Source organism: Diadema antillarum, unplaced genomic scaffold, assembly GCF_040938485.1.
Source record: "Diadema antillarum isolate AM-2024a unplaced genomic scaffold, OU_Dant_1.0 seq00001381_RagTag, whole genome shotgun sequence".
Lineage (NCBI taxonomy): Eukaryota > Metazoa > Echinodermata > Echinoidea > Diadematoida > Diadematidae > Diadema > Diadema antillarum.
Genome location: NW_027272139.1, coordinates 97,508 through 108,364, shown reverse-complemented (window position 1 = coordinate 108,364; position 10,857 = coordinate 97,508). Strand labels below are relative to the sequence as shown.

The 10,857-nt window shown below is 41.4% G+C and overlaps 1 protein-coding gene across 1 annotated transcript; it reads left to right on the top strand.

The window, feature by feature from the left end:
* Window positions 1–339: 339 nt before the first annotated feature.
* LOC139708880 (uncharacterized) lies at window positions 340–9,965 on the top strand. The gene is made up of 11 exons (XM_071620842.1): window positions 340–469; window positions 1,194–1,352; window positions 2,145–2,419; window positions 2,920–3,103; window positions 3,943–4,137; window positions 4,733–4,963; window positions 5,492–5,673; window positions 6,451–6,659; window positions 6,998–7,326; window positions 8,131–8,356; window positions 9,461–9,965. Exons 1-11 carry the CDS (start codon window positions 340–342, stop codon window positions 9,963–9,965), a joined length of 2,625 nt encoding a protein of 874 aa, XP_071476943.1.
* The last annotated feature ends 892 nt before the right edge of the window (window positions 9,966–10,857 follow it).

Sequence of the window (10,857 nt, the reverse complement as noted above, 5' to 3'; positions counted from 1 at the left end):
AATTTTATCCTGCTTTCACATGGTGATGCTGTTATCATAAATATTTAAAATAACATCACTAACATAAATAATGTTTATTTCAATACAGGAAATATAATTATAGTATTTACAAGAAAAGTCATCTCTTTTATAAGATAGCCATCCTCACCCGTTTTTTGTAAACACACCCAAAGGCAAGTATAGGGTCCTATGAGCTCTAAACGATGCAAGCACATATTAATCTATACCGGTAAAGTTTTTGAAGGTTACCTGAAAAAAAAATGAAATACAAACTTTTTTTTCCTTAAAAAATCTAATTGTCATGTCTCATCTTTCGGATCACTTTTTCTAGGCGTCAGCATGGCGACACAACTAGGGGAATGTGGTGCTGGCGGTCCTGAGTACAACCCAAACACCCATGTATGTTGCGGAGGGAGGGTCCGAGTGCAAAACGCAGACGACAACAGAGGTTTCCTGGCCTGTTGCGGAGGTATGTGCTAACTTTACACCACTTTTTCTATTTGAAATAAAGTTCTTACCAATTTCCATCCCCACCCCCTAAAAAAGATGGGTTTTTTTAATTGCAGCGCTGGCGACAATCAATGTTGATTACTAGTATCTGATTGCAATCGGAGTATCGGTGGTGTTCACATTGGGCAATGAGATTACAATGTACGACCACAGTATTCAAGATGCAACATTGATTGTGTAGGAAGCTCGACAGTTGACCACCTGTGTGCGCCACTGATGATCTCTATGGAATATTTCCATAGACATAATCATGTGATGTGGGTGTGCGCCTTATCAGGTGGACACACGTACGTACACCACCACCACGCACATAACGGGATCGTTCACTTCCTCTGTACGTAAGTGATGGGAGGGCAGGCGGGCGACGCCTGTGATGGTCGATAGGGCTTGGTGTTGGAGCGCCAGCCGGCGGCGCCGCCGGCCAGTAAAGTCGGCCATCGGTGCCCCGTCTGGGGCGGGCCAGCGCTAACGGTCGCGTGTGATCCTGACAAGGCGTCAATGCCAGTGGTCGACGGTACCGTTGCTGACAACCTTTCAGGTTCATACGGTTTAGAAGCTTCAGCCGAAATGATGATGCCCGTGATAACCCCATAGTCAGAGAGAGATAAAGAAAGAGAGAGAGAGAGAAATCATAATTAGCAGAGGGTTATCATTTTAATCGAGATTTTAATTCACTCCAACAGATACATTTTTTCACCGGAGAGAGGGCTTCTGTTGTGGAAACACCATAGTTCGTTTCGGCGACAGTGACAACAACGAACTCAAATGCTGCCAGGGCTCGACGCCGTACAATGACACTACTCAAGTATGCTGCGGAGCGCAGGTCAGACCTGCGGGTCACGGTGAGAGCTCATTCCTCATGAACAATAAAATACTATATAGATCAGACTTGTGTAAGATCAAGGTTAGATGCAGTTAGTTTTTAATTGAGCTACAACTCTGACTTGTCTTGCCCATCTTCAGAGCCCCTCATTAACTTTTAATTTTGCCAGTGAGAAAATCTGGGCCAGGTGTTTATGGACTGTTCACTGTTATGACATATGTGTTTAATAATGCTTAAGTCAATAAGTGTTAGTTTTCAATGATACAAATGTCGTAGGCCCAATTATTTGTTATGATGGTTGGCAATCTCAACATTGCTCAATTACGAGTATGACAATTATAGCATCATATTAAAGGTATTGTTTACATATTCTGAAGTACATTAATAAGATAAAAGCCCAGAGAACTCTATAAACTACTCGTACTAGTCTCATCTAATCAGCGCTACAATACAGCAACAGGGGCCAGGGCTGTGTCACATGGTTGTAAAATCAACACCTGCTTGTATTTTGTGCTATGTGGGACTGATGTGATGGGTTGAGAATCTAAACATCTACCACATAGTCCATGGACATGATCATTTTTTCTGGGAGTGATCCTTTTGCATGGAGAATGCAAAAAATTGATGGAGAGATACGTTGTAGAGCTTATCACAGGAGCAATTTTATATACGACAATATCTATGAGTGCCAGGTAGGTCCTCTTTGGTACTTTTTTTTTACAGTGGATTTATTGTTTTATATATCCATTTATTTATTCATTTTTTTGTGTGTGTCTATTTGATAATCTTGTTTCTTTTTAATCAAATACAGGTGTTGAATGTTGTGGGGAAAGCACTTACAACACAAACAGTCAGGCATGTTGCCCTGCTGGCCCATCGAGCATACTGCAACCATTTGACATCAGTCCCACCTCTCATCATGATTGTTGCGGCAACGAGGGACCGTATGATCCTGACAGCGAGCTGTGTTGCAAGTCGAGAGGCGGAGAAGCGGTCATCCGCCATGTTGGGCAGACGAGCATTACAGAGAGCCAGTGTTGTGGACTGAATGTTATCAACTCTGTTGACACTATGTGTTGTAATGGGGTGAGTCAATAATTAGAATCTATAATTGTCAGCAGATTATGTCATACTCTCCAGGTGTTTTATGGAAAATGTGTGTTGTAACAAAATCAGCCCTTACTCAGCAGGCCAAAGATTCACTTTTCTGTGATATTATCACACACACACATACACACACACACACACACACACACATGCTTACCCTGGCACAATGGTACACAAATAGCTACTGTATTTGGGGATTTCTGATTTCCTGACAAAACAAAACATAACAAAACAAATTGAGGCAGGACTGTGATCCTATAAGCCCTCTAAGATTCTAGATGATGTGCAGATGAGAGAAAATAGTTACCCATGATATACGTGACTCAATGCCAAGGTTTATGCCAAGCAATCTGTTGCTTACACATCAGATGTTATTATTATTTCACTGTGGTGGTTTATGCTTTCATTCAATGCAGAGCATGTAAATGCTTTACCCATTACTTTCATTGTTTTGTTTTTGGCCCACTTGATATATGTAGGTTCAGCGTCAGAGAAACCCCTTCTATGAGTGCTGCGGCAGTGAGATATACAACGTCAGTGCACAAGTATGCTCAGGTGGCAGTGTTTTTGACATCGGGACAAAGGGACATGCAAAGTTGTGTGGAGAAACTCCCTATAATCCAGATAACCAGCATTGCTGCGGTGGGGAAGTTCATGACATTGGTAGGTAGAGACACCCAAATACTGTAAAACATGAAATATTCGCGGCATCAATTTTTCGCGAATTGGAGCCGACAGCCTTTTTCGTGGCATGAAATTTTCGCAAAGTGCCACTGGCGTTCAATGCATATAATGTAAACATGGACTTTCGCATGCATTTTAATTTCGCGAATCTTGGTGCTCGCGAAATTCGCGAAATTAAAGTGCACACGAAAATTCCTTGTTTTACAGTACTGTGACATAAGTTACCTCTTCAAGTTCAAAGTTGGGGGAGGGGGATGCCGAAATGTATGTGGTTTCAGTGAATGTGGAAAGATTAAAAGTCCTTGCAGTGCAAATTTGCAGAAAAGTGAACAATCCACTCAGGAGTTGGTCATTTATTCAAGTTTCCAAACTATTTAGGAACTCTACTGTAAGTGTAGTTTCACAATACTGAGATAACAGAGAGAAGATTTAAAGGAATCTCACCAGAATATCAATAGGTCAAAGGAATGTGTACTTCCAGGGAAAAACAAAGATTTGTTATACTCTTTTTACATTTCTTTCTGTTGTTCAAGAATTGCAGTTTCCATTTGGAGAGAGTTGCTTTTGGCATTAACCAAAATATTTGCTAATTCTTAATATGTGAATGCAGTATCTGATCTTCATCCAATGATCACTGAGTGTTTCACTAATCTACCAGCATTTACTGAATGCAAGTACAGTGTAAGAAATGTGTAAGATGTGTAAAAGCAGTCCTTTTCCCATTCAGAAAATCCAGCTTAGTATTGCGCTTCTGGTGTATAGTATGCACAGTATACCGGTATCTGAAAGTTATGTTGGGTGTGTCTGTGTTCTGATAGGGCATGGAGAATGCTGTGCTCGGGCAGGGGCCTACAACCCAAACAGCCAACATTGCTGTAGGAGGATCAACGACATCCCCTACATCAGAGGCATCACCAAATGTTGTGGACAGGAGAGTTACCTGGAGTCGTCACACGTGTGTTGCGGCGGACATCTCTACAAGAGGGCCCCTGGTGTTGAATGCTGTGCAAATGGTATAGTACCCTTTAACACCCTGGGAAGGAAGAGGAAATGACACAGAATTGAAGAGTTGCAAGATTTACAGTTGTTGCATTTGACGACTTAAATATGTTTAAATTAGGTCATGCTCGTAAAATATAGACAAGGTCTCAATGATGCCATCAAGTCATGCTGAGGGGCAAAAACTGCGTACTATGCGCTTTAGATTGTATGCACATTTGTTCTTGCCTCTCAGGTACAGAGCTTTTTGATGTCACAGAACCTTGCGTGTATGTTTGTATTTCTGTCCACAATTGTATGTCAAGCTATGAAAAAGTATGGGTTGTTGTTCCACACTTTCTTTTAGTACATGTTTATGAACTATGAATGCAGGCATGGATAAAGGAGGAAGGACAAAGAACAACAAATTCCACAAAGTAAAGTGACCCATAATTTTAATATCAAAGCAAAACAAACAAAAACAATATCTGGTCTCAACAAATCTAAAAATGAATGCAACATTTTTCAGCTCCTTGTTATTAGCAAACAGTAGATTGCTTCATTCTATTTGACTTTTTTTTTTTCTCTCTCTCTCTCTCTCTCTCTCTCTACCCCTTTGGACTTTTATAGTGATGTTCAATACATCCACTCAGCTTTGTTGTGCCAGTGCTGTTGTAGAAAAGAGCTCAGAGAATGATCAGTGCTGTGGTTTGGACAGCTACAACCCACTCTCTCAGACCTGCTGTGGTGGCTCTGTGAAGGCTGGAAAGGGCGAGTGCTGCTATGTGAACAATGAGGAAACACGGTTGTACAACAGCGAGACAGAAACCTGCTGCGAAGTCTATGACGCCGAATCTCGCCGTGAGTCCAAGTCTTGTTTGTCTGCGTCTTGCATTATGTACTCCCGAAATGTGTACCAATGCATTCCGCTTAATTTTTTGCACTCACTGCAAACTGAATGGCTGCCAGCAACAGATGATCTAACCTCTGTTCTAACAATGAAACAGATAATTCTGTACACAGTGCTGCTTTTAGAGAGTTCTTCCCTTATTGCTGATTGTTTCTTTTTCACTATATTTTTATGAAGTAAGAAATAGAAAAGTTATCATAGGTGAAAAGAGAAAATGATTTAATATATTGTTAGATAAGTATGAGCCAACTGAGGAAATACTAAGGGAGTTTGTGGCAGTGTAAACACTAGATTGTCATCTATCAAGCATCTACTGGGGACTGTAAAAGTGCCATCCAGGGTGTCTGCCTGTTGAATGTCTCTTATGTGAAAATTTTATAGAGTCAGATTTTTGGATGTACAACACAATCTCACTAATTCACATTTTCTCACTGGCAACATTTAGGCAATGATTCTGTGTGCTTTTTGTGTGCATGTAGGAGTGACTGGACGAGTGCACGGCAGGGGGCAGGCCAGCGACATGTGCTGCGGAATCGCTCTCCTGGAAGAAGACGAACTATGCACATCTGAGAATATAATAGTCCAAAAGAAATCCTCAAATGACAACGCTGTGTGCGACAGCAATCCTCAACACCCTATCACATACAACACGACCACAGAGGTGAGTACTGGTACACAGTAAATGCTATGGTCCAATCAGAAAATATACAACATATACGTCATGCGATACAAGATTTGCCCAAGGAATTTTTATTGTGGTATCTTAATTCACATTCACTTCGCTGTGGAGACTGTGCGATCTATCTGCGCACATGTACTTACACGCATGTTCAGCGGTTTCACCGCAATGTAGGAGAGCAAAGGTCAAAGGCCGTTCTATCTGATAGAGCATGCAAAATGATGTATAAGTGGGATGGATCATAAACTGGTGAGCTGGACATGCTTCACCTGTACGTAAAATTACTAGGTATTCCAATTTTTGTGATCTCTTTTAGTGGAAAAGGGGAATTTCTACCTCGTGTTTCTTTCTTGTCGTCGTACAACACGAGAGTGGCACAGCGAAGTAAATGGTATCTTACCTGTCTGTTCGGGGCCGATTGTATTACTGACCGTACAGTTAACAAGAGGCAGATTTATTGATCGATGGTAACTCTAGTTATGGTACGCTGTGCTGAAAGAGAGCTGTAGTTTGCTATGTTCTCAGGTAATAGTCTGCAAGACTATGTGGTACATGAACTGTGATACTCAGGTGAGCACAAGGCCCCCGTGTCTCTTGTTTTAACTCTTATCATTATCATTTTCACACTTAGATATGTGTATGTGTGTGTGTGTGTGTGTGTGTGTGTGTGTGTGTGTGTATGTATTCTCATCATCATTCACAGTATCAAATACTGATAATGTAATTGAAAACCTCTATACCGTACTCTATGATATGTAGATATGCACTGGAGAAGGTGTGCTGATAAAGCCTGTTACACCGCAATGCTCGGGCAGAAGCTACACCATCGAAACAAGTATTTGCTGCCATGGTCACCTCCACCTCAGAATGGGCCAAGACACAGAGTGCTGTAGTGTGCTGAGTTACAACAGCCGTTCCCAGTCTTGTTTCCTGGACATGGTGTTTGATGTCAACCCAATGTATGCGCAGTAAGTGAACACTCGTTTATCCTGATTGGTGTCTTCATCATTCATTTAATAAGTCTTTTTATTCCGGTGGAATGTAGGATATGATGTGATGTGGAATTTGAAATCCTTTGCTTTTTGTGTCCTTTTTTCTAGCCAAGTGTGCAAAAAGTGATTTTGATGTAAAAGTAAAGTGTCCACAGACTCCAGCCATAGTTTTTCTTCAGTCAGGAGTATCAAGAGGCAAAATGCGATACTCCTTGCAAATGTGAGAATGGAGACTGTATCCCCCTTCACCCCACTACCTCTCTACCATTGTCTCCAAAGATGTTTTCATTTTCTTACCCTTTGTATTCCACCAGCCCTTGCGGAGACAAACTATTTGACAACAGGACGCACGTGTGCTATCAAAACTTCCTGATTCGCGATCGCAGCGAGGCTCTGGAGTACCCCGAGGTATGCGGAGTCACGGCAGGGGCGCTGATTCCCTACAGGCCCGATCAGCATGAGTGCTGCTGGGACAAGCTCATCGGGGCCGACCTCACCTGCTGTGATGGCAGTAGCTGGTACACTCCAGGCACGGCCCTAGCAGAGGGGGCGTGCTGCCTGCGACCAGACGGTCACTCTGTCGGCTACAACAACCAGAGTCAGCTATGCTGCAATGGACACGTCCATCCAAGAAACGGGCAGAGTAAGGCAGTTTCTTTGCTATGATTGTTTGCATATACTTGAAGACAGCCTACCCTTCAACTTGACTGGAATAATCAATAAAAGATATAAATGCACGAAACAAAAACAGACAATACAAACAAACAAGCAAACAATTACATTGAACTTGATACGATCACTTTACCTTTAGAATTAAATCAAAACTAAAAAGAAGATTATTTTGGGGGAACAGATGAGGTTTTAAAGGCATTATTTGCCATTTGCAGATGAAACAAAAACCCATCTTTAGTACTTCAAAATAGTTCTAAATCTTAAGCGAGAGAGAGAAACAACAAATGTAAAAATATCAATCAGTATAGTCAGTGTTAAGTGTTGTTAAATGTACAAAATGTGAACAACAGTTATACTAGAATTAACTCAGAATAAATGGTGATATCTCATTGCAAGATGTTTATATAGTAGGATGTTTTGTGATACAACTGATCTATACATATGCATCAAATGTGATAACTTAAACATTTTTTTAATCACTGCTCCCAATGGTAAACAACACCTTTAAAAGTGTTTTGAATTGGTTTGTGTGACAACTACTGACTGGGTGTTAAGGGGGAGACTTCTAGGATTGGAAATGGCTTGTCCCACAAAATTTCACAATTCTTCCTCTGAAGTATTTCTGAACAAACACCCGTGCTATTATGCAGGCTAGCTGGTAGCTATGTTTTCACATTGTGCAGAGAGGTGATATGTTGCATGTTGCAAAGTTGCATGTGTCTGTATCATGAATGTATTGGTAAAGGGTAAACTTGCTTTGTTTCGTGTGCTGCAGATGAGCAGTGCTGCGGAGACACAACGTACAACAACTCAGAGGACCTGTGCTGTGATGGGAACCTTTACAAGCGGGAAGGCCGGGAGTTGATTTGCACAGGCGGCGTCGCCCACCTGCACTCAGAGGTAGTGTGTGATGGTGTCAAACACGCAGCGAGGCCAAACGGAGTGTGCTGCGGTCGCAGTCTGATCAACAGTGCGTCGCAGATTTGTTGCCAGGGCATAGGGTGAGTGGATGGGGGATTTGTGGGTTACCTCTTGAGTTTTGTCCACTGTTCATTGCATGGGAATAAGCCAGTTCTGAGTTCCACCTGTCACTTGAGTGGGAAAAGGTCATTCGTACCAACAGGCATGTTGGATTTTTTAAATTCACCAAGATAGAAGCATATGTGATATTTCTCCAATACCAGAAATATTCGCAGCATGAAATGTTCTGGAATTGGAGCTGATGGCTTAGTTTTGCGGCGTGAAATTTTTGTGAAATGCCACAGGCATTAAATGCATAAATATAGTGTAGACAAGAACTTTCGCGTACAATTTGATTTCATGAACCTTGTGGCCAAAATGCAATTACTCTGGTTTTACAGTTATGATTATTTATGAAGTCCTTACGAATGGCGGTTGCCATCACATCCACCTGACAGCAATCCTGGTAATTGGCAATATTGAATTAAAATGCTGTAAAGACATTCATGAAAAATAATGAAAAATATGCTTCCCCATGTGCTATTTGACAGGCCATTCTGGTGCATGCAAGTTCACTCTTTGTTTGAGCATGATTAATGAATTCCATGAATTGTTACATCAAGCAGGCTTATGTATTAAGTCGCTTTAAAACGAATTTACTTTTTGACCAACTGAGGAAAAAGAGAGAGGCCATTTGTACCAATGCTGTTGAAATGTACTGATCTGCAATAACAGACGTAACATTTTGCATAATCCAAATTATGTGTTCCCTTTTTTTAAATTATCAGCAGGCCCTAATATTTTCAGACACCAGAACATGTTTTGAAGTACACCATTGGAGTGTTTGAATAAATTTACCTCTTAAAGCATCGGTAAGATGATGCCATATGGTTCATGTTTTGGATGTTTGCAATCATTAGTTGAGGGAAATGGTACATCATCACTCATTCATCTGGTTTTTAAAGTACAGTTAATGGGCAGTTGTTAATTTCCTGTCTCAGAAGCCAAGGTCAGGCCTGATTCAGTTTTGTGTACCAATATCAGTCCGATTCCTGCAGCCAAGCCCAAAGTTTGGAGGAGTACCTGTTTCAATTTGGAGAGTTTTTGTAGCTAAAGTGTTGAATATTTGGTGTGATCCTGTGCAGGTACGAAAAGACGAGCCCTGACATGAAGTGCTGTGGCCGAGTCCCGTACAGGGACACAGAAAAGCTCTGCTGCGAAACCTCCCTCTTCAACATTGGCAGTAACAGCAAGTGTTGTGGCAGCTCTAGCTACGACCCCTCTACTCACACCTGTCACAAACTTCGTGGTGAGTCCTTCCTCTTCCGAGATGCCAACCATGAGGACCCCGTGGCATGCGAGGAGGGAAATTACGACATCACGCGCCACACCTGCTGCGATGGCCTGCTCCACTTAAATGTTGCAAATGGCCAGTGCTGTGGTGTTCAAGTCGTGCGCGACCCAGACATGCACCTGTGCTGTAATGGGCGGATCCACAGAAAGCAGTATTCTGATACTGGCTGCTGTGGTGGACATCTCTATAACAGCAGCATCTATACCTGTTGCGGAGGCGAGACTCTGTGGCAGTACTCCCAGTTATTCCAGTGCTGCGGAGATAACATCACAGGCATTAATGAGCCATGTAACTAGATGATGTTTGACACCTCAAGCTGCTCACTGCAGCCCATGAAAATAACGAATCCACTCCTAAGAAATTACCAGTGGTCTCTAAAAATAAGTTACTTCTTGTCTATAGGGTTTCCTGGTTTGATTTTATTTGTTGAATATGATTGACTGACTTAAATATTTGCATAAACTGTGATATATGTATGTAGGGTTGGGGAGTGACAAAGTTGAGGATGTGAAGTTCAGGTAGCCTAATTTCACTGCATAATATTTAATCATTTTGGATGGATTCATAATGAATTGTTCCTAACAAATCAATCAAGATTGAAGCATGTAGATGAATAGATTGTTGAAGAATCAAGTTATTAAATTAGCGTGCATGATTTAACAGTACTGATGAAATGCAATCAACCTGCCTTATTATGCATCCACGGCAAGTATGGAGGTCATTAGCAGTATTATGCCATTGTGTGAACTTGATATTTATTCCAAAGTTGTTCATTTGAAGACTAATTTATTGATATGATATATATTATTCAGGGTTATCTAGTCCAGAAGTGATACACTGCCCGCGGTTTGGTAATAACAGCAATTGGCCAGGAAAAAGGGCCTATAAAGGTAGTGCACACACCCCATTCATATTTCCAGTTATGTGCCTCAAAGTTCACTTTTTCTGTGATCTACATTACCCAAGTGAGGTACCTGGTTGTCCAGTTCCCATTAGAACAACAGCTCCTTTTTTTGCTGGAGTTGTTCATCTTATACTATGAAGAAAACGGCATTGTTGATCATCTTGTACCCAATATACCTTGACTTATGTAAATCAGAGTATTCAAATGTCATTTAAACAAGTATCGTATATCTATGAGACTCTCATGAAGCTTATAACCTTGACTTGAACACAAAAAAAAAATGT

What these genes read in the sequence shown, in the direction of transcription:
- LOC139708880 (XM_071620842.1), top strand. Translation starts at nt 340, where the DNA reads ATGGCGACACAACTAGGGGAATGTGGTGCTGGCGGTCCTGAGTACAAC. An exon ending in TGGGGAAGTTCATGACATTG is followed by an intron (nt 3,104 to 3,942) that starts GTAGGTAGAGAC and finishes GTGTTCTGATAG; the next exon opens with GGCATGGAGAATGCTGTGCT. An exon ending in CATACAACACGACCACAGAG is followed by an intron (nt 5,674 to 6,450) that starts GTGAGTACTGGT and finishes TATGATATGTAG; the next exon opens with ATATGCACTGGAGAAGGTGT.